This window comes from Perna viridis, chromosome 12, assembly GCF_037379345.1.
Source record: "Perna viridis isolate PV_CMFRI_1.1 ecotype Kerala chromosome 12, ASM3737934v1, whole genome shotgun sequence".
Taxonomy (NCBI): Eukaryota; Metazoa; Mollusca; class Bivalvia; order Mytilida; family Mytilidae; genus Perna; species Perna viridis.
Window position 1 is genome coordinate 13,656,404 of NC_142456.1, and position 24,864 is coordinate 13,681,267.

Genomic DNA, 24,864 nt, shown 5'->3' on the forward strand with positions numbered 1-24,864 from the left:
TTTTCTTCAATATTCAAACAATTAAAGCCACTCTTGTTTATCCATAAAGTCTAAATAAAGGAAAGATATCATTCTTCGCTTTGACGTGCTAATATTAAAAGAGTTTCTTATGGTTTCATGTTTAAACGTGACTGTTATCACGAAACTAAGACTTAACAGAGAGTTTTCTCACACTCCCGTTCGGTCATTCTTGATTATCAAGCGCATTAATTGGAACGAAATTATTAAGTGGTGAATGAAATAGAGGTATTTGAGTTGATTCATCATGATGGAAAAATAATGACTTGGGTAAATGGAAAGTGAAAAAAAATCTGCAACAACAAATGATCGTGATTTTAAATTGAATATTAAATTGTGCTGTCCGCATCAAGACTCCGGTCTTTGATGTCATCCCGCAAATTAAGCACCGCCATTCCTATAAAACACATGTTTGTACGTGATTATCGAAAGCCAGCTGAATGTCATTTGGAGGACGTTATTGTTTTGATGTTTCGGAACTGTCAGATTACGTAAGCAAGTGTAAGTCTAGACAGATCGATAGTTCTATAGAGAAATACTGATAAATCTGGAGTGTTGTTGCTTATTCTGTTAAGAAGATGACTTCAATGAAGTAACGTATGGCATTGTTTCTTTAAGAGGCAATTATGAATTTCCGGAGACAGAAGTGCAGCAGTTTCGAGAAATCAAGATGTATTTTTAATCATTTTAGCAGGACTTGTGGTTGTTTAGGATTTCATCGTTGTCAAAAGTAGTACGTTTGTATGTGGCATTACCTGGTATGTTACTATCAATGCCCAATTCTTTAATAAAGCATTGAGGTAATGCGCTTTACAAACAAATACAATGTTGTTTGAAGCTTTGAAAATAGATAACGTATTAAAACACAAGATATCTTGATTGTAAACAAATGAAAATACGGCTTGCTTTGCATTGGAAAGTTTTGGTCTAAGACTAACACTGTATTTCCCTCACACAACAACTGAATCAATTAAGTACAACTTAAATGGTTTGAAAATATCTGCAAGCCTTAAATTGTGAACTATTTTTTCATCGTTTATCTCAAAGCAAGGCATATTTTATTTTCACATTTAGTGAAGTTATTGTTTGTGATGTAATGTTTGTTTTTTAAAACACCATCGACTAAAGACCAATCGAATCAGTTGCAATCTTTTTATAATATTTGAAATGGTGGTCTCGATTTATTTTGCAAATTATCATATCAATATATACTTATACACCATTGTATTAAATTTTAATTCTTATATTAAGAATAAAAGTTTCATGTTTTTGGCTCTTTGTTCATCGGTTCTAATTCTTTTTCAGCTTCTTCGTTTGGTAGTCCTCCCTTCTTTTTTCGAAGCCGGAAACCATGCGATAACTCGGCTGCTACGTCATCAAAAGTCCGATTTTTCGTTTCCGGTACAATAAGGACAATGAATGTAATTGTAGTTACTAGAACAACACAGAAAGGAAGATAAACATAACCCTTTAATCCTTTCTGAAATGAAAATGAAAGAAAAGAAAATTACAAATGACATAAAACAAGCGATAAAAACGTGGATAAAGGTGAGATGAAATACGCTGCTATAGGTAGACACAAATTGTTCTTATATGGCATTATATTGAATATAATTATGATAGTGACGAATACACCTTATTTCATGGTATAAAGTGCGTACAAAGAATTAATTACAGAAAGAAACACATGGCTTTACCATAAATGTATGTTTTTCTTATAGAAGATAACCTTTAGTTTCAATATTTTTAATCACAACGCACCTGCATAAAACGGAAAACAAGCATGAGGATGAAGTTGCACACCCAGTTAAAACATAATGATAAACTCATAGCTGCCGAACGAGGTTCTTGTCGGAATATTTCTCCAACAACAAAAAATGGAATAGGTCCTACAAAAGAAAAAAAATATGTCGAATTTATTTCCCAAGAATGATAACTCAATTTCGATGTGCACACAGTTTAACAATAATACGGCGACGTTTATTTCCCATGATTGAAAGTAATTAGGTATGATGTATAGTTCGAACAAAAATTGGTTTGATGAAGCCGACTTTAAAAAAAAATAAATGTCAGATGCTTTTAGAAGAAGTTGCTTTAATCATTCGATATGATAATTGGAACACCAGGTGTACACGAAATGAGTAAGCGTTGCAATGCTTATTTTTTAAAGTTCTTACAGTCCTTTTCACAAAAAATCGTAGGTGCAAAATTAGTCGTATGTTATGACGTCATAAAACTTAGAACTACTTTGACGTCATAACATACGACTAATTTTATACTTACGACATTTTTTGTGTGTGAAAAAGACTATATTGGAAATAGCATCGTTCCCTTCTCGCATAACTATGCGTAAAATAATATTAAGCATTAATTCTTCAATTTTCAGCAAGCTCGAGAGCAATTTTAAAAAAAAACCTGAGTGTTATCACAATTAAATTGGATATGGCACATGTTTGCGTTTGTCAAGAAGATTTTTTATTGTTTTTGTCAATTTAGGTTATTTATTCAATCTGTGGACATCATAGTGTTATTTTTATTTGTGCTTAAGATGTAAAGAAATGATTGGTATGATTGGTCACTTTGATGACTTTTCCTCCTAAGAATTTATTAAATCTATTAGGTATAAAAGTCTCGTCATGTGACCCCGTGATTTCACGAGATTGGGTCTTAGTCTACCATTCAAAAGCATGGAGACTTGTCATTTAGAGAGCGTTGAGATCAGTGTTTTGGGCAAAACATCTTTTTGTGTAAAAAATACCGATAAAAAATAACAAATATCTTTCTCCATGATAAAGGTATTAAGAAAAAAAAAGATTTTGCATTGTTATATAGGTGTTCCGAGTACCCGGAAGTAAACAATAAAGTGCAGATCAGTCTTCGGTTTTCATTACGTTCTACGTCGTAAATTTCGGTAAAGAAAATGAAACTAGAACGAGATTTACATACCCTATACATAGTGCTTGCAGTATAAGTTTTTACTTACCTAGACCTAAAGCGAATCCCATGACATAAGTATGCATGGCAACGATACCTATGATAGCAAAGATGTTGTGATGAGACTGAAAATTTAAGGGTAAAAATTGTCTATTTGAGTTTAAAATATTTTAAATAATTCATGACTTACGATATTAATACCATCTAACTTATAGGTATCGTTATTTCTGTTAATTGGTACATGAACGAAATTTCAAGGAGTTTTCAAGTGAAATTTATAGTTAGCTACTGTTTCAACCCAATGCTATCTCGTAAATATATGAACAATACACAGATGATGCAAAGATGCGTATTGGGAGAGTTCAAACGTATAAAGAGAAATTTCTGTAGAAAATGCTAAGAGCGCATGTAGGAAAAATATTATTGAAAAGGAAAAATGTCAAATGTCGAGTCAAACCTTTCAGAAAGTAAGATGACGAACATTTAACGTAAAATGTTGCATGTAACAACATGAAGGTAATCATCCAAATGGATATTAAATATAATTGATTCGTAACTATTGATCGTGACTTGGATGTAAATTAGTTTAATAGTTCACTTAACAAGATTCTATTAGTTCACTCTATTTACCTCCATATGGTCAACATATTGTAGATTATGAAAGATAGTGAGTACGACGAAGGAGACCAACATACAGGACATTGGATATATCAACAACGGCCGCCGCCCTAGACGCTCCATCAGTGGTACAGCTGGGATGGTAGTCAGCATGTTTATAACACTTGTACCACACACCACCCACTCTACGATATTAATTGGTACACCAGCATTCTTGTACATGAAACTGGAATATGACATCACCTAAACGAAGAAGTGCAAATTTGTTTGAAATGAAACGACAAGAATTAATTTTCACACATAATTACTGTAATTATCAGATGCTTTTTAAATCAATTTTAATGAAACACTCATCCATGGAACCATCCAAATTTTTATATGAGCCACCACTCAGCATAAAAAATAGTTTTACAGAGTATATGCATGTATAAAAAAAACATTTGCAAGTATTTCCTAGACGGATTTATATAACTTCTAGATGAAAAGAAAAGGCATCATTATTATTTGATAATATATCAAATAAGAACATCTAGGTTATTTTTCGAAACTACTTAAGTAGCACTCCAGCTAAGGATCATGCAAAAAATGTGATTCATGGGTAAAAAGCCTACATCTTCTTATTTTTGATATTTTGTTTGAAATGTCATAGTAAACAGAAATTAACATGTGGTTTTTCATATTACCCGTGCTCTTAGGAGATGAAAATTATATAGAATGCACTGTAGATTTCAAAATGAAGGGAGATAACTCTGTAAATGACACTCAAATACAATAGAATCTATTGGATTTTCAATGTGGATTATCTCCTAAGAGCAGGCAAATTTGAATGAATAATTACACATTTCATAGTATAGACACATAAAACAACTTAATTACAAAAATAAAAATATGTAGCCTTTTTTGGGGTGTATCACATTTTTCAGATTTTGCATGATTCTTACAAAGACAGCTACTTAATATTTGGTTGCTTTCTGAATTCTAGATAGAAATACCACCTAGAGGAATCGAGTTTTATAAATTATACTTTAGCCGTCTTCTGATATATGTGCAATAATATCTGGTGCCGTATTGCTAAGGTCATTTTTTTAACCATGGTTACACAGTGTCGACATATGTTATTTGTTCAGCTTTAATTAAGGAATGACTGTTATATTCTAAGGACTATGAAGACATAACCTCAATCTTGTGGTGCACTTTGAGGTTATTTCAAATAGACCGAAAAGTATAAAAGTGATTACTTATAGTTGAAATTTAGTATCGAAATTTAACGAGTAAATCATAAAAAAAGATTGATGACGTCGCTGTCACATAACAAAATTTGGTCTATGAGATGATGGACAAAATTTGTTATCCAATTAGAAAGCGTGTTACACCTGAATTAAATTATTACCAAATATATGTTGTCCTATTTGTAATCATTTATTTAATTAGTCATACTTATAACAACGGTATCCATCGATAATGTTATACTTACAGCATTAATGCCAGATGCTTGTTGTCCTGCTTGTAAAGCACAGGCAATGATGATAGGAAGACGTAACTCTGGTGCTGTGAGTAGCTGCTTGAGAGTAAATGTTTTGATACTTTGAGATTTCCTGGCTTCAGCTCGCATTTCATTTAACTCGTCCTCAACGTCTGAATAGCCAGTTAAGCGTTTCAAGGCTGAAAATGTTAAACTTGTAATTTCAATTGTAGTTGTTTAGTTCAGTCGTAGTTTTATTAGTAAATCCTTTACTGCTAAAACAATTTGATAATTTAAAAACAAAAATACCACAGTGTCTCAAAAACCAATTATGGAAACGTGATCTTTAACCTATAAATTTATACCTTAGTGTTTCTACAAAGTGTCGAAAAAGCAGTACTTGCAAAATTTGACTCCCTCGCTAAATCACTTTACGAAATTCAATCAATCAATTACTCATTAATAGGAGAGGTAAATTAAATACAACACGTACCTACCTGTTCTTGCCTCTTCCTCTTTACCTCTAGTTATCAATAAATATCTAGGACTTTCTGGACAAAAAGGTAGTCCTACCAAGCAAACTAAAGCTGGGAGGGCATTAAATATAAATACCCCAGGCCACAATTTGTGTGTACCTAAACAAATAAGCAAGTGTAATTTTTGACATTTATTGAGCATTTTACAGGATGCCTTCTGATGTTTTCCAATAAACTTCTAGGTAAAGCTAAACAGAGGTTATCTGGTTAAAATAAGAACTTAAGACCTTCTTGTCAGATGCTACGAAGGTTTCTAATATTTAATTTTGCTCTCAGGGATCATGGGTTTAGAAGACCGTTTTCGGGGGTTGGGATTAAAATATCACAGAAATGTCTAAGTGATCGGTGATTGGTCAACATGAACAAATTCTGAGATGATAGTATAATCATTGAAAGTAGGATGTCTATTTTTCTCAGGCTTATTTGGCTAATCAATTCATTAAATAAAGACGTACGAAGCTATAATTTTCACCATCTATGGTCAATAATACGCAACAATACAACTAGACAGTCTGTAAAAAATGTCTGTTCTTTACTTAGTTATGAATTTCAATTCATTCGATCCTTAAAACGTTATTCAATATTTGTAGGTAGAAAGGATACACCAAACCTTACCAAACACTTTTGTGACACCAAGAATATTGGAGACTAAAATTCCAACAGTAATGAATAATTGCTGACACGTTCCAACTGCTCCCCGAATTTTTTTAGGTGAAATTTCAGCCAAGTATAAACCACACAAACTCAAACTAAGGCCTGAAATAAAAATCGCAATAACTTCTAATTTCTTGATAGCTCGAGAACAAAATGGTTACTTGGATCCCATAAAGCGTAATTCGAAAAAGGTATTTCTTTTGATATTTTAACACAAAATAGAACTACAAAGGGAAACGAAAAAAGTTGGCTTTTCATTTATTTTAGAATGTACTCAACCCACTTCTAGTAGGTATATACTTGTATGTTGATAGTTCTTGAATATCAGGTATATATATGTATTGTTTTTATTTGATACGTTGAACATGGTTGAAGATAAAATCACATTATTATTCGAATAATTCCGACCAACAATATTGCTAGTACCAATTTTTTAAGGTTTTTTTTATTACATTAGATCCAATTTTACCATTATGAAGGCCAACAAGAGCTCTGTGGACGACCAAAACTTCAAATGAACGAGTAACCATGGGGATTCCACCAAGTATTGCGGCCACAAACATGATTGACGTAATCGCCAACATTCCACCCTTCCTGACAAAATAACAATTATCTTATTTCATGAAAACGATTTTAAACTAAATCAAAGGTTTTTAATATTTAACCGGATTTCCTAAAGAAAGAAGGTTATCAATTAGTGATAAATTGCGGCTGGACGGCTGCAAAACTTTGTTCCTTCATGGAATCATTTCAAATTCAGATTTGTTGTTTAACACTGAATGTCTTTGCTATGTTATGATTATCAATTGGTTTTAACTTTGTAAATAAATTTCAACTTGATGCTTTGGGAATGCAAAGATACCAAAAAATTATTTCTTGTACAGAAAACATCGAAAACAAGCGCAATGTCTGTGTTTAAGTTTCATAAATCAGGGCTCTAATTGTACAGGTACATGATTATGTGCATGTGACGCAAATTTTAGTTATAAATTGTTCTGATAAAATATTCCTTTTGTTTCTTCTATAGTTATACCTTTAAGACTGTAAAACAGAAATAAGGGTATCAACGAAATTACCGAACACTAATCCGATCCATCATCAAGTCAGTCAAAAAAAATCTTGCAAAATAGATAATAAACTACCGGAGAAGCTGGTACCGCAATAGTTCTGACTTGGTACATGTATTTCAAACGATATTGTGGTTTAAATCTAGGTTTTACAGCACCCTCTTCCATTGTGGCGTGAAAATTCAAGTGATCGAAACAGCATTTGTATGCTATTGTGTCATAATCGGTAAATCGGCGATCACATCAGCACATAGAACAATTTACAAGAAACAATCATTACTCATTATTTTAGAAGAAACTGAGTATTTTTCAAAAAAGGACTGATATCTTAAAAAGAAAACGATAAGAGACCTTTTGAGAGACATTTCCTCATACACCTGATTCAAGAGTCTGTTAAGCAGATATTATGGTAGTTAGTACTTGTTCCAGCGTAGCGAATCGATTGTGAAATATAAACACCATATGCAGGAGATGAAGGATTATTGCTGCACAGGTAAGGGAAATTTATGATATTAAAATTAATAAAAATTTTTAAATTATTTCTTTTTTTCATAAATCTTAGTACTGAGATGACCACTGTTGTCAAATTCTAGATGTAGGTCCAAAAAGATGCAGAACAAGCTATTTCTATAGTCTCCTTTATCTCGAGCGTTGGTGGATATATTGATGGTAACCATTTACCAAAAGAAGGGTTGTTATTGGAAAATACATCATAAATATATCTGTATGTAAAGTTAAAGGACTTAGCAACTTTTATATTTTTATTCTTTACGAGATTCTGAATTTCGAAATTCAGTTTCATGAATATAAAAACAAATCGGCTAGGAGAGAAGCACAGTTAGTGCGCACTGGAATGCCAACTTAGTGTTGAAAAAAATGTGACAAACATATTATCAAGCATATCGCAAACCTGCTTTTATGTGTAACACATTTTGCCTCTCTGCGATGTTTTAGAAAAAAAATATGTTGATTTGTAACCAAGAACAACATAATTTGTCGAAACAGCAAAAGATTTACGAATTAGTTCTTTTAAACGAGATCAATTTATCAATTGAAAATGTAGTGTAAAGAGTTGAGAAGTCAAAAGTTTGGAGAGAACTGATTTTCGAAAAGCTGGGGGATTTCAGGTTTTGATGTAAATCTTTAGAAATTTTAAGTATACATATATGATCAATGCCACTACGAGGGTAGGTGGTTTGCAGCTAGCTTGCTGTCCATCCGTCACTGTGGACAATATCTTTATCAGATGAATTTGCATCTCCTTCGTGGAGCAAGATGAAGATCCTGCTATATACATTTCTTTCTATGGATGCTTATGCAGTTTGGAAATCAATACAAATAACATAAGTCCTCGCATTTTGTTTTGATGTTGAGAGAAGACATGAATGACTTATGGTTGTTGAGGATTTCATCTTTGTCAAAAGTAGTACGTTTGTATGTGGCATTACCTGGAATGTTACTACCAAAACTCAATTCTTTAATAAGGCAATTGAAATAATACGCTTTACAAACAAATACAATGTTGTTTGAAGCTTTGTCCACAGGGACGATAACATATTTCTCATGTAGTGAGAAAAGACATTTAAGTGCCTCACGATCGTTGAAAACGGACACATCTTTTATGGACACATTTCTTGAGATCATTAACAATACGATTCCGTAAAAGATTTGAATCTTATTTGAGTCAGTTTTTTATGGTAGCTTTTCAGTCCTAGGAAAGCAATAGAAATGATTATTAAATAAAACAGTCTATATACCACAAGGAAGGGTGCCTAATGGTATAAAAAAACGTGGTATATGAACCAAGAAAAGTTGACAAAAAATAATAGCCGAACTATGCGAGAAAAAAGACGTCGTTTGGACAATGCATAATGTTATAATTGAAACATTGAAATGTTGAATCAAAATGACTTACGTCAATGCTTTCGTAAGATATAAACCTTGCCTTTTGGTGTTCTTCAATAATTATAATTTTATTAATCCTGTATTATTATGAATTATATCTGTATATGATTTAATACCCATCTTGCCAGTCTTGATAAAACATTAACCTAAGTACGTAAAGTGGACTCCTTTGAAAAGAAACCGATTTATCGTAAATTAGTAGACTTAAAGTAACGTGTTGTAAGTGAAAAATTTACCGTTTCATTGAAGTAAAATACTGTTTTTATATAAGCATTTAATGTTATTTATCTATATCCAACAATTCTCTTTTAATCTGATGTTATTTCATATAAAAAATATATGAAAAAACTTGATTTAATCCACCATTTGTTTGAAATGCCGGTACAAAGTCAGGACCATTGCAGTACCAGTTATTCCGGTGGTGTATAAAGTCAGGACCATTGCAGGACCAGTTATTTCGGTAATGTATATTTATTTTGTCAGATTTAATTTATACTTGAATTTATTATGGATCGGTAATTTCGTTGTTACCCTTATTCGTTACCTTCTAAACTAGTATTTTATTTAAGACTTTCTCCCAAAGAATCTTTTTACCTCCATTTCACTTTAGAGGACTGTATGGAAACACACAAGAAATCTTTTACAATCTTTATGCAAACTGATATTTCTACACAAACAAATTTACCTTCCCAATCTTTCGGCCAATTTCCCAGACATAAAAGAACCCATCATCCCAAAAAGCACAAAAATTGCCACTGTAATAGACCATAGTATTTCTACTTGGTCGCTTGTTTCTGCTTCCTTTACCATCTTCTCGTATAATGTCATCGATGTATTAGATATATCATTGGACGTAGACGTAGCATTCTCTTCCGTTCCATCCCAGTCGGTTGGGATCAAACCTTTTCTTTCCCAGAGGACTCTAACATAAAACATTCGAATTACCTGTAAAATAATTTGTTCACTAGGCTTTAAGTAAGTTGTCGACGGGAACTACAAAGATAGGATTCCTATTGCCTTAACCAAAGTGCTGCATTGTTAATTTCATTCTGCTGCAATTGTTTTATGTTTTAATGTCCATACAAAAATCAGATTTAAATGAAATGTTCTAGTGACTTAAGAAAGACGGTGCCGTATTTTGCTAAGGATCGAGAGAAAGATATATAATATTCGAAACTAAACTCATTTTTTTTCAAATTGACTGTCACAGTAGGAACGTAACAACAAAGTCTCTGAATAAATTACTTATCATACACGACACTGCACTTTAATAGTGATGAGCGATACGGTTGGTACGTCACAACAAATGCTGATACAATTATTAAACTATTTGTTTGTTTATCATTCTGACAGGAAATACATTCCATGAACTCAAATGTGAGCAAGGGTAACAGTGAGTCCAAAATGGTCAACAAATTAGAGTTTCCACCAATGTATCTTTTTGGTCCAACCAAATAAGGTTTTTTTCATGATAGGGTAAGGCCACTAGATGCAGATCATTTAGAGACCAAATTTACTTTTTTAGCAGTGGAGGTAATTTTTGTTGACCACATTTTGTTTCACGAAATTAAACTTGAAACTTGTTCTAGAAGTGAGAAAAAAAAAATTATTGATAAAATGAAGAATCCGATAAAAGTTAAAGTTTAATTTATTTGGGATACCTAAACAATGGAAATAATAATTCATGTCGTGAAATAAATCAGATTCCTTAAGATACGTACACCGGCTGGATTGTTGACATCACCAATGCTGTACCCATACAGGAATGAGTTCCCAAACACAGCAAAAAAGATGCTCAGGAATAAATATCTAGTATATTTCACTTTCCTCTGAAAATAGATATATACAATCTTCTTCACAACATAGATGGTATATTCTCTATTTCAAAGCTTTATACCTCTGACACACTCAGTGTTAAACCCCTCCCTTTTATGCAAATTAGTATAGTACACCGGAAACAGCTTGGCATATATATTTATAATAAAAGCACAATCGGAACTACTCGGCCATTTCCGCTACACTAAAAATAACCTCGGATGGAGAATTCGGATTGTATTCATACGCTAATCAAAGTAGTTCTATCCACCTGGTGGCACTAGAATACCAGATATCACTAAACATAAAGAACAATAACTCTTTGAAAATATTGACACGGAGCGAGGAGCTAAGAAAATAATGGTAAAAATTTCAACTAGTCTTACTTAAAGTTTAAAATCGTGTCCGACAAATTCCGGACAGATTCTTCCGCCTAGTGCCTCTATTTTTTTTCTTTTGTTTCATGTGATAGGCTGAGGAGTTCTGACTAATTTTTTTCCACATCTGGTATAGCAGACCTATAAGCTAGTGAAGTGATGCAAAGTAAACCAGGAAGCGGTCAAAGGTCTGGGTTGGAGATTGAGATAGATATTAGTCAACGTGATAATTAGAAAAATTAACAGGAAAGTTCAAGTAGACCATTATAATTGTAATAATTATTGTGTAAAACATATATCCTTGAATATATGTTTATGTTGTAATACCTATGCTCCTGCACGGATTCAGCAAAACCAAAAAAGGCAATTTATTGCATACAAAATTATTGTCCTTGAATCTATTATTACAGTACAAAATATTAGCTCTATTTGTTTCAATATAGTATATGTTTCCCATACTTGTTGTTTTCCCCAGTTCTATGAAAGCTCCATAAACTGTTACTACAATTTTACACAAATGATATAAGAAATGATGGAATTTTGTAAAGAGGACAAGAAAGCGAACACATTCGTTACTAAAATGGACCAAATTAAACAAATTTTCGACAACCTTATGAACTTTAAAAAAAGCATATTTTAAAATTGAAACAGTCTATGTTCTTTTAAAAAAAAACAAATTATTGAATGCAGAAAGAAGAAATTTTGAATGCGACTAGTTTAACTTGTAATCTACATGTACCTTAATTAGACATAGACACCGTGCTTAATTTCCTAAAAATACGATAAGAAATATACTTAAGGTATTCTGGTTCCCGGGACTACGTTCCAGGTATTAGCTACTAGCAATACACTCTCACGAGGCCCCAAAAATATTAAATATTTACTTTCTTGTATCATTGTTCTATTTTTTCTATATGTAGAAAACTCATTGTTGAAAAAGAAGGTAATCAATATAACGATAGTTTAGGATGTTCTCTGGTCGTGTTTAGCCATTTTGTCAAATTTATAAAAACAATCTTATGAAATCCTTTTCCCGCATAACATTAAATGCTTATATCTCAGAAACGAATACACTGACCCATCTTTTTTTCTGATATTGTTCTACCGTGAATGATCTTAAAGATTTTTTTAACCAATTGAAATCCTTGTTATTCTAAAATAGAGTAGTTAACACCCTTAAATACATTATGAATACGGAAATTAGTTCTGATTTAATTTCTCTAGTAAGTTCCTTTAGACAATACGGGTCATTTTCAGGTAGTCCATGGTAGGGTGATCAAAAGAAAGATCGATTGAAAAATATGGAAATTAATTGAGACCAGATTATATGATAGCATAACCAGCTTCACAAAATGTTACAATTGTTCATGACGTTTAATTGTCCAAAGGTTGATTGCTGTGCATAACTTGAAAAAAGTACAACAAATGAACGAAAAAAAATTCTTTACTATAAAAATTGTATTAACATACGGTGTTATAATGTTTTCGAAAATATAAAAAGGACGGTATGGTGAAACACAACGAATGCACTGATTAGCGTATAATCAAAATACAAAATAACAAATACTTTCAGAGGTCACCAAAAGACGTGTAAAAACTCCTTTTATATAATTGTATCATATTTATATAAAAAAAAAGGTTTTATTCCTTGTACGGCACATGATAAAAACCCCTCGGAGATGGATTTTGCTTCGATAGTTTTGGTTCAGAGTACTTCTTGTATACAATTGAATGTTAGGTTATAAATTTTCCTAAGATCTGATTATAATGCTGCTGATTAGAGGTTACTCCTTGAAACACGTGTACAACATACATGTGATTGGTATTTTCGTATTTTAGAACATCCAAAGTAACAGAACGATAACACAAAGACACACTAATGACCAACAACTCCTGACTGCAGTGGGGTTAAACTAGTTTTATAAGGCCTTAACCACCCCCTTTTTAATGTAAGTAAAAATTATCAACTTGAACAACAAATAAACACGCCGTTCAATTTCAATGAATTTTAAGAGCTTACCTCAGTCATCTCTGTCCTACTGGGTCATTCACTGATCGTTCTGTCTGGTCCTGGAAACATACAAAAAATTGTTAAGTATTACATAACGTTTTATTAACATAATTTATTTTTCTCAAGCGTTTTGTTTTTTACATAATACTAGTATCGGTCAAAAGGACAAACCATAGGAAATGTCAAATTAATTTCACACCATAATTTGTAAAATGATGGTTATACCATTGCCAATTGACAAAAACAATGAATCATTAAATTTCCATGTTCCTTGATTGCACTATAAAATCAGAGTTCTGTATTATGCTCTGTGAAAAAGATCTTCATTTATGTATTAAAATAAAATAAAAAACATCACCTTTAAATGATGCTTAGTTGATTTGAAATTTTCAAATGTATAAGTAGCAGTCTTTGTAAGAATCATGCAAAATCTACCAAATGTTATACACCCCAAAAAAGGCTACATATTTTTATTTTTGTAATTAAGTTGTCTTATGGGTCTATATTGTGAAATGTGTAATTATTCACTCATGTCTGCCTGCTCTTAGGAGAAAATAAACATTGAAAAAACAATAGATTCTATTGTATTTGAGTGTCATTTACAGAGTTATTTCCCTTAATTTTGAAATCTACAGTGCATTCTATATAATTTTTATCTCCTATGAACATGGGTTGTATGTAAAACCACATGTTACTTTCTGTTTACTATGACATTTTAAACAAAATATCAAAAATAAAAATATGTAGGCTTTCCTACCATGAATCACATTTTGCATGATTCTTATGTGGAGTGCTACATAATTTCTGACTTATCTTTATATATCTGAAAATAAATGCTTGAGAATTCTGGATTAATAAAATATATGTGTTAGTATGAACAACTTTGCTTTATTGTAAACCAATTTTTCGATTTTTATAGTATTGAATTCATTTCATGTTAGAATATAAAACGGGACTAGAAAGTGATACCCATGCCACCAACAAATTCGAAATCCAAAACAAGAAAAAATGAAAAATTCTGACTCGCTAATCAGATGAAGATAGTACGGCTTAGTTTAAATATCATGCAGAAAGTATTTAATTCATCGTCTATTTGATATTTACTCTTAAGAAGCTTAGATAAATCAAGGTAAATAAAGACTCTGTTGTGAATTCTGAACTTTTCCAGTTAAAATATTTATTAACCATTCAAAGTCTGCTTTCGCTTGATCCATAAGCAGAACTATACTTCATGTCGTAAATTTATAATTGTTTCACAAGGAAGGACGTTTAAGATGGAGTAAAGAAGTAAAAGTTGGATACAATGAAATATCATGGAGGACATTAACAAACAGTATGTGCATTAAATGTCATATGCACATGATAAGTGTTGATAATAATTACGTAATATTTCATTGTGTTAATTAGTTTCGAATTAAATTCGAGGTCCCATTTATCTAGTAATCCTTACAAACAACGTTTCATAGCTGGATCTGCAAAATGTACCATCAAACCTTTTAACTTCTATACTCACAACTGTCAAAGAGGGTCTGCAGTCCTACCACAACACTTGTTACTCCCGTAGTGGTATTAATTCAAAGTGGATCCTGGAAAAAGATCTTTTGAATCAGTTCAAGACTATCATCTGAATATAATAGCATTAAAACTTATGATTTTTCAACACTGTATACTTCTATTCCCTATACTCAATTAAAATCCCGACTTAAAAACATTATACACCGTTGTTTTTCCAAACAAAAATAAAAAATGGTACACCTAGATACAAATATATAGTTCTTGGTAGAGATTCCACATACTTTGTAAGAAATAATTCCAAATCACCTTCCAAATATACAAAAGATGTTTACAAAATGCTGGAATTTTTAATCGACAACATATTTGTCCAGTGTGGTGGACGTGTTTTTCAGCAAACGGTCGGCATTCCAATGGGAACAAATTGTGCTCCTTTACTTGCTGACCTATTCCTGCACTCTTATGAGGCTGACTTCATAGCTGATCTGATCCGAAACTATTGACCAAACTTTACGACAAAAGTGATGACTTTTCATTCAGAATTGTCAACTTTCCTTTCATCTGTGGCAACATCCGTTCAGCACATGCGTATGTAGTGTTCATATCACAACTCATACGTTATGCCAGAGCTTGCCGAAACTACGCAGACGTTTTGTATCGCACTAGAACTCTAAGAAATAGGCTTCTGGAACAAGGTTATTTTGCTACAAGATTGAAGTCATCACTACAGAAGTTTTATGGTCGTCATCATGAAACTCGAGGATCGTTATGGTGTATCAGAAAAACAGAGGACGCTTACCCTACCGGTGCACTTGGTCCATGCTCCCAGTTTTTAGTGGAATCCGAGTTGCTCATTAGCTTTTGTTACTTTGTATGTATGATTTTAGTTACTTTATGTTATTTGTTGTGTATGTCTGTTTTCCATGACTGGTCTTTGTCCCTAGATTACATTCTTTTGATTACCACTATAACCTTGGTTCTTTTGATTACGCTTTCTTAATACAGGCAAGTTCATGTTCTTAATTTCACCGAGTTTCGAAAATTTGCCAGTATCTCTACTTGATAAAATACGATGACATATATATCTGTAACTATAAGTAGAATGTGATATAATACTGTTGATACTCAAGAGATATTAATGAATGGTTATTTATGGGACATACTATTGTTCTATGGTTAATTATGATGCTGCGTAACTTATCTTAACCGAACCCCTTTCGGACTTTAGAATTAGTTCGTTTTAGACAGCTGTACGGTTCACCTAAGTTACATGTAAAATATTGACTGGTTTAGAGAGTAATTTTGATTTTTTTAAGGTTTTTTTTTAGACAGGTTTTGCTGTAAATGAAAAATAATCAACAAAATGTTGTATTGGGATCAGATAAAATTAGTTCTATAAATGTGCTTGTATGTATCTTCACTTTAAAGTATTATTTATGTATAATTCTGGGTATTCCATCCCACTGTCAGTCTGTCTGTCTCCTTATTCAAAAATATACATACGATTGACATTTCTAAGGATAATTATGCCTTTCATATTTTAACAAACCTTTAAGATTTAATCCACGAACGTTTGTCTGTTGAATATACGAAGCTTGTAAAGATCCTTACTCAGTATTACTGGTTGCCGGCTGAGCTTTTTTACTACGCACAATAATGTAATCCATTAAGTTATATGCCCATGTTAACTTTCTTTCAGACTGAAATTGGACTCTCAGCACTTCTTAGATAATAGGTTATTTTCATATTGATTACCATAATGAGGACCTCGTCATAGGGATTTAACTATAGTAAATAATGAGGACTTCGTCATTCAGGGATTTAACTAAAGAAATTTGATTGATACAGCGTTTATCACCTTAGTAAATCGCCATATGTATCAGTTAACGTTATGATAGAATATAGTATTGTGACGTCATGATTTACAAGATAGCAGATAAAAATATTGCGTTAAAACGTAGCACGTTAAATGTCTTTCCTTATTTTTTCAATAATATTTAATTACATGCCTTGATTTTTCTTTGTGTCACTGTTTGTCCAACAAAACTATGGTCAGTAAAATTCAGAGATCAAGACAAAGCATAATGAGTCAGAAACAAAACAAAACATAAAAAACGAAATGCAGTACAACGAAAAGTACAAAGGAGCTCGGAGGCAATAAAAAAATCTGGAAGCATCTGATGCAGGTGCATCTGTAAAGTAAGTGTTTGTAAAAAGAAACTTGAAACATGCTGCATGACATTCGTTTTGTACAGTGCTACTCATTACACGTACTACAAAAAAACATGAATTGCAAAGTGAATTGTTTATAACGAAGTAAGTATGGTTTTAAACAATGACGTATTGTCCTTGGTCTAAAAACAGATGGTTTGTTTTATGTTACAACAAATTTTATCCGTTACATGCTGTATTGATTTATCCAAGTCTAAAATATCTTATATATAAGATGTTAAGTGGAACATGTGATTTATATTGTTCTTTTTTAATACATGGATAATTTACATTATTTAGATGTGGTATGTGGCACGTGTTGACTGGCCAGCATCATTCAATTTAATTTTCTATAATGGCAACAGGTCATACTCAGTTGAATCCTGATTAGCATTTTGAACTATGGAACATAAAGTGGCGACGCTCTATAGTAGAAACTTTAGATGAATTGGCAGAGAGTGTACGGAAATCTTCCCGCAGTGACCACAATATACCTCAGTTGGTTGATTACCCACAGGCACCAGTATTATTTTATAATTGGGCACAGTTTTTCAAAAAAAAGATGTTTAAAGAGTAATCAGGGGGGCCAAAATTCTAGCGGACATCAAAAGAATGTAATCCAGGGACAAAGACCAGATATGGAAAACAGGCAAACACATCAAAGAACATAAAGTAACTTAAATAATACATACAAAGTAACAAAAACAAATGAGCAACTCGGACATGGAGCATGGACCAGGTGCACCGGTAGGGTAAGCGTTCTCTGCTGTTTTAGAAACACCCTCCGAGTTGCTCATAACAGTCAAGTCCGTGGTAGAGGAAAGAGGAAAGGAAAACTATGACAAGATATGAGGCTGACTTCACAGTATCTGTAGTATCCTTTATCTCAAGTTCATTTGGCTAGATGCCATGTATCAAATCCCCGAAACTAGGATTGTTTAACGATAATACGTCATCTGAGGTTAAAGGATCTAGTTTACCCATTTTTTATTTGAAACCATATCATCATTTCAGGTAACTGAAATATTGGATAGGTTTCAATGCAAACAAAGTTTAATTAGTATTCAAACTTAGGACTCAAGCTGATTGCATATATAGCTGCAATGCCGAGAACACCAAAAATACAAATAAGGGGTGGGGCAACATTAGACAAAGCAAAGACGGGAACACCAAAAGTGCAACTGAAGAAGAACAAATTGCACGAGACAGAATAACAACTAAATACAGCCAGACGAACGAACAACTCGAACCCAACTAAAAATGAGCATCTTTGACCCATAGCAAGTGCACCGGATAACAAGTTCTTTATTTTGATTTGCAAAATAACACTACTTTAACTTCAGTCCATTTGTACTGGAAATGAACTTTTTTGTTCAGGATCTATCAATAATTTTTTTGCAAATTAGTAATGAAAGTGGCTACACAAAAAGGAAACCAAACAGACAATTGCATGGACTATCTTTAAAGAGAAAAAATGTGGCTATATCATTAGCAACATTAAACTGAATATCTAATGTTATTTATTACTGTATCATACTATGTCTAATTATGTTGATGACTGTTAAAAAACATGATAATCAGGCTAATTATGCCAGACAGCAAGATTTTAGTCAAAATGACAAATATCTATATCTACTTCTTACACAACGGAATGTACTTAATTAAGTAAAAGTCTTGTAATAATGAGGACATGGTTGCACAATGTGCAATTATGTCTTGAAGAAATTACTTACAGCCGTAGATTTACAGGATCGGAACCCCTTTTTGTTGGAAAGTGATGTCAATTTTCGCGCAACATTCTTTGGACATTATGGAAGAGTAATCAAGGGAACCAAGATTTTTGCGGTAATCAAAAGAATGTAATCCAGGGACAAAGACCTAACATGGAAAACAGACATACACAACAAAGAACATAAAGTAACTAAAATCATACATACAAAGTAACAAAAGCAAATGAGCAACTCGGACTCCACTAAAAACTGGGAGCATGGACCAGGTGCACCGGTAGGGTAAGCGTCCTCTGCTTTTCTGGAAATACCCGCCGAGTTGCTCATAAAAAGTCAAGTCCGGGGAAGACAAACGAGGAAAGGAAACTATGACCCGTTGAATAAATCAGTTTTTATGGTGCAGATGAGTACTCCATAACGATCTACGAGTTCATGATGATGACCATAAAACTTCTGTAGTGATGACTTCAATCTTGTATCAACACAAACCTGTTTTTCAAAATAAATGTGTGCAATATAAGCAAATATTTTCACATTTGAAACCTGCGATTAAACATGCATCTGACTACTGATTACCAGATGCTTATTTAAACAACGTCTTGAACAAGGGCTATCTTACCTCCCTTTGTTTGAAGGACACTTTCATAACCTTGAGAGCAATAAATCATTTAAAATAGTTTTTCAGTTAAGTTTAGTTTAGGTATTTATAAGACTATTCTAGACGCTGAAAAATGACGGTTTAAGTATAGTTATATCTTAAAAATAGGCGGCAGCTTATAATTAGTGATTCATGTGTTTCTAAAAACCTATTTTTTAAAATTGGAAATCCCCCAGAAGTCCTCATATACTTTTAGTAAACTGTATTCGACAATGAGAGTGCAAATGAAAGTTGATTTATTTGAGATATTTGAGATATTTAAAGTTTGGTTGCATTCTACCACAGCAAGCATGGAAACCGCCAGAACTTTTACACTATGTAACCAGTCAAAATATTTTTCACGATACATTGCAGATCCAAGGAAATTAACACTGGAAGAGTTGTTTTTACGATTTTACAAATGTGTTTGACCAGTTTCTTTGTAAATCTTAAAATATGATGCCTGTGTTATTTTCACAGACCCATACTACCCAATGCACGCGGGAGACCACGAATATTAATGCATATACACATTAGAACAAAATTCCAACGTCGCAAACTGATTAAGATTTATCTTGCTTCATGATACTCTTCGATATCGACACATATGCTTTTATTGCATTTAATCATATTTATTAGTAAATGCATAAAAACAGGAAACATAATGAAACTTTCTGTATACGTGTTTTCTATAATGATCTTTTAACCTCCCTTATAACTGTCGTATTGTTTATATCGATTTTACTTTTGCTAACATTAATTGCCCTTTCAGACATATTTTAAAAACACTTGTGATCCGTACGACATTTAAGAAAACTTAAAAAACTTAATATTCTAGTAAATCGGAACTACTCGGCCATTTTCGCTACAATGAAAAAAATATGTTGTGTGTATGTAACGAGAAAGGGTGAGGAGTTCCGATTGATATTCTAGTAAATATAAAAAGTTTGCAACTATCTTCTTTAACCTCTTTCGGGCCGGTACACAGGATTTTCAAAAGGGGGTGCAAAATTAATCGGTTAGGGATAGTGTCCACTTTCATAGTCGCAGTTAAATAAGACGACAAGTTTAATAGTGCTTGTTGGTTTTCAAAGGCGGTGCGGTCGCATCTCCCGCATCTTCTGTGTACGAGGTTTTATTTATCTTCTTAATGAATTTATCAATAAAGATTCGCTTTGATAATGGTTTGCATTATAGGCCACCCCCCTCTTTGCCTTACTCTTACACTGAACATTTCATATCATTTATACAGCCAAAAGTACACGACATTGAACTATATTTGTTTATCAAAATAGAACACCAAAATTTCTAGGTCAGTTTTTTGCAGTGAAGGTTACAAACTTTACTTTTTAACATGTTTGATAGTACACTATCATGAATAACTTTCTAATTCTTTTTTTTAAATTTTCATTGGTCTGCTCACTGGTTTATCTTTATTCATAATTAACGTATCAAGCTTTGTTTTCCTATAGACGTATATTTTCACCAATATATTATTCTAGTTTCTTTCCATTTGGCTATCAAAATTATAGTAAGAATGTCCTAAAACAGGAACAGGACCAACGTTTAAAGCGGAAAAGGGTGTCGGGACAACTGACATATAAATATAAACGGCAGTATTATAAACGCACAAGCAGAATGAGGTCAACTTAATTGTAATGGCATGGTAGAAGATTTAAATCCCACTATATATCATATATCACATTAATTATAATATTGTAACTATGTCATGAAATAAACAGTCAAAGCATAATCATGCACAATTTAAAAAAAAAATCAGCTGCTTCAGCATATTAATTTGAATATATTTTAAAAAAGAAGCAACAACAATATATCATAAACCTACCAGTTTAAAAGCACACGTTCCTCTGAATGATATAAAATATACGATTTTGCAAGCGTACACTTTTCCATTTAACTATTTTCAACCACACGTTTCGTACAAATGAATTTTCGAGGTCATTATGTGCTAGATAACAAAACTTCATACACATTCCTCTGGTACTGCGTTGGACTATGCATGTAAGACAACGATATACCCTCGTTGGGTCATGCAACATTCGTGCTTCTGAATTATATGAAATTTGATCAATATTTCACCGAGTATCAACAGGTTTTTTTTTATCTTTTTAAGATAACAGTATATTATCAATTCTATCAAATATTGCTATAAATTCGAATTAAGCCAGTAACTTTGATGTAAAGGGAACACACACACACACACACACACACACACACACACACACGGAGTGAAAGAAAGGATATAAAAAAGACTGTGGCACATCAATCAATGATACATTTGAAATCAATAAAACAATACTTAAAACTAAAAAAAAAACGGACAAAGCTAGTAAAAAGTAAATAAAAACATACAAAAGAAAAAAAAGATTAAACCATAAAGGCAAACATTATATATTAATAATAAGAAGAAATCCAAAGAAATAATAACATATAAATAATCGGAGTATACTACGGAAATAACATACCTGTTTTGGATTGATATTGTAAAACTCAATGTCAACAGCATACGATCTTACACAAGAAGTAGGGATTGCTTTCAATTTCAAAGCATGATTTTTGGTATCTAAATTCTTGATTTGGTGGGTTCTTTAATTTTGTTTAAAAATATTTTTACATTTTATTCATATTTTATTTATATATTGTTCTTTTTACCTTTTAACCGGCTATTGCTCACTGATTCATTATCCTTTTTTTTAGTTCAATGCTTGCTTTTTGACTGTTTTCCCTCATTTTACTCCGCGGGACTACTAGGGTGTTATTATTTATTATTAATGAACGCATTAAAATTTTATAAATCTGATACAATACAAAATACAAACGGAGAAAACAGAAATGAACATAGAAGAGCAGCAGTTCCTGCAGTAGGTAGGTTAATATAGGTAAATTATACCCAGGATAACCACGATTTAAGGGGTAGACCTAGGGTAAAGGACATAACTCTTTAACTCAGTGATAGGTTTGTATCATATTAAATTTTTCCAAAGCCTATCTAGCGTTCATTTGTAAAAGGATGAAATCAATCCAAGTTACTTTGATGCTTACATGAGATTAATGTAACATGTTTAACACAAACGTTCAAATGATTTGTAAGATTTGTAAGAGTTATACCCCTTAGCCTCCTTCAGGGAAATCAGAAAAGTAAATAAAAAAGATAAAAAGTAAGAAGGAATGGAATATGAAACAGAAACTATAAGTAAACATGTGTAGAAACCGAACAAAAACATACAAAAGACCTAAATCAAACGTAAAAAACCTAGATGATATATTTTTAGTGAAAAATAAACAGGAAAGATAACAAAATTTACAAATAAAACAAAACAAAATGCCAAATAAATAAATGAATAAGCCCTTTATTTTCTGATTCCACCATTGGTAAATACGCAATAATGCGGTAATTTTACGCATAACAATTGTAACAAATAGTATTTCGTACAAACGATCAGGTCATCTTTTTAATGATTCAAGTCATTTATTAAAGTAGTGCTGACCAAAATAAATATTGAATAAGGTTAATTTATTTCATTCTTGCATTAAATTCCTCTTTTGATTCCGTTAAGAATCATGCAAAATGTGAAAACAGACGAAAAGCCTATATATTTTTATTTTTGATATTTTATATAAAATATTATAGTAAACATAACTTAACATGTGGCCTTGCACGTTACCTTTGGTCTTAGGATCTTTAAATTATATAGAATGTACTGCAGAGTTGAAAAGTAAAGGTTACAACTCTGTAAATGACTGAAATACAATAGAAACTATTAAATGTTCGATGTGAGTTATCTTCTAAGACCAGACAGATTAGAATGAATGTGTATTCAAAGACCAAAAACAGCCACTTAATAGCAAAAATAAAAATATACATGTAGCCTTTTTTTGGGTGAGTATCACATATTACAGATTTTATATGATTCTAACTAAGACTGCCACTGAATATATGTATTCCCAGCTTGCTTATAATTCTTATATCATACTGATTTTAAAAAGCAAATTTAAACTAAGTCCTTGAATATGAAAAAGACTTCGCGATAGAGATAAAGGCACTTGACATTTTTGAAAGCATACAAAGTGAACCGACAAAATGAATAAGTGCACTACCAAGGCATATATGAATACTAGTACGTCATCACCAAGTAAAACAATGATCAATATTTTATACAATCTTAACTTCATTAAACAATATGATGCGTGTGAAATAAACTGGTTAATATACTCATGTATGCTTGGTTACTTTCGGTTTCGATGTATTGTTTCTATTTTCAATTCGATAATACAGATCGAATTTCTAAGTTGACTTTAAACGCGTTACCTTACACATGCAGTCTCGTGCTAGTTACTCAATAAATGCAAGATAAACATGTGAAGTTTAAAATTGCGACGCATGGAATTAGGTATGCTGGTCCATACATAAACTATATGCATATTAAGTATTGGCACGAGTCGAAATATATTTCAATTAGAAAAACAAAAACAAAACAAACATAAAAGCAAATGTCTTGTTTATAAGTTGACGTTTTTAAAATGTTTCTAGAAAAGCAGAGGACGCTTACCCTACCGGTGCACCTGGTCCATGCTCCCAGTTTTAGTGAGGTCCGAGTTGCTCATTTGCTTTTGTTACTTTGTATGTATGATTTAAGTTACTTTATGTTCTTTGTTGTGTATGTCTGTTTTCCCTGTCTGGTCTTTGTCCCTGGATTGTATTCTTTTGATTACCGCTATAACCTTGGTTCCCTTGATTACTCTTTTATATTATTAAAGCAATTTCTACTGTAAATGAACTATTTTAGCGGGTATCAATTTCCGCTATTAGTGATTTTTGTTTATTTACGCGAATATTTAAGTTTGTATTATATTGAAATATACCAAAGTGTTTAAATAAATTTGTTTATTTGCAAGTACTTATTGTCGCGATTAATTAGTGATCGAGAAGGTCGAATGAATAAATGCACTGCAAAAATAAGTACAATTACTGCATATAATAGTATTTAAACCCAAATTGATGGTGTAGTGTTGCAGTGAAGATTAATGACCTCATGTCACGTTGAATAAACGTGGCTTGTTTGACCAAATGTTTGTTGTCAAATCAAATTTTCAAAACAATTTATAGAACCAGGCAAATAATGCTGACCTGTTTCTGAAAGATTGTGTAACGTTGCATACACATCAATAGTTGTAATTCGTTAATCGAAAGCATTGTTGTGCATAGAAGACAACATGACAAACATCTTACCTTTTGAAGACACGCCCCTCTTTTTCACCTGTGACACAATGGGAGATAACAGATAGGTAAACTCATACCCAATTCAAATTTACACAAGACTGCCATACATATCTGAAATGTACAAATATGAACTTCCTC

At 32.2% G+C, this 24,864-nt stretch overlaps 1 protein-coding gene across 2 annotated transcripts; it reads right to left on the bottom strand.

Moving 5' to 3' along the window:
• Positions 1 to 1,230: 1,230 nt before the first annotated feature.
• Positions 1,231 to 24,864, bottom strand: LOC148601286 (solute carrier family 2, facilitated glucose transporter member 5-like). Of its 2 annotated transcripts, none has more exons than XM_088554713.1 (12): positions 24,736 to 24,864; positions 13,407 to 13,456; positions 10,916 to 11,023; positions 9,880 to 10,139; positions 6,692 to 6,816; positions 6,184 to 6,324; positions 5,530 to 5,667; positions 5,045 to 5,232; positions 3,583 to 3,813; positions 3,002 to 3,077; positions 1,780 to 1,907; positions 1,231 to 1,498 (listed from the first exon to the last, which is right to left on the bottom strand). In XM_088554713.1, the coding sequence occupies exons 2-12, from the start codon at positions 13,413 to 13,415 to the stop codon at positions 1,280 to 1,282; spliced, it is 1,623 nt and encodes a 540-aa protein (XP_088410839.1). In that variant the 5' UTR covers positions 13,416 to 13,456; positions 24,736 to 24,864; the 3' UTR covers positions 1,231 to 1,279. The 2 variants fall into 2 exon arrangements, with proteins under 2 accessions (XP_088410839.1, XP_088410840.1); XM_088554714.1 differs by lacking the exon at positions 24,736 to 24,864 and adding an exon at positions 21,331 to 21,465.

Coding starts and splice junctions, on each gene's coding strand:
- LOC148601286 (XM_088554713.1), bottom strand. Junction 3,078..3,582: donor AATATGTTGACCATATGGAG/GTAAATAGAGTG, acceptor TTAAATTTTCAG/TCTCATCACAACATCTTTGC. Junction 1,499..1,779: donor TTGTTTTCCGTTTTATGCAG/GTGCGTTGTGAT, acceptor TTTTCATTTCAG/AAAGGATTAAAGGGTTATGT.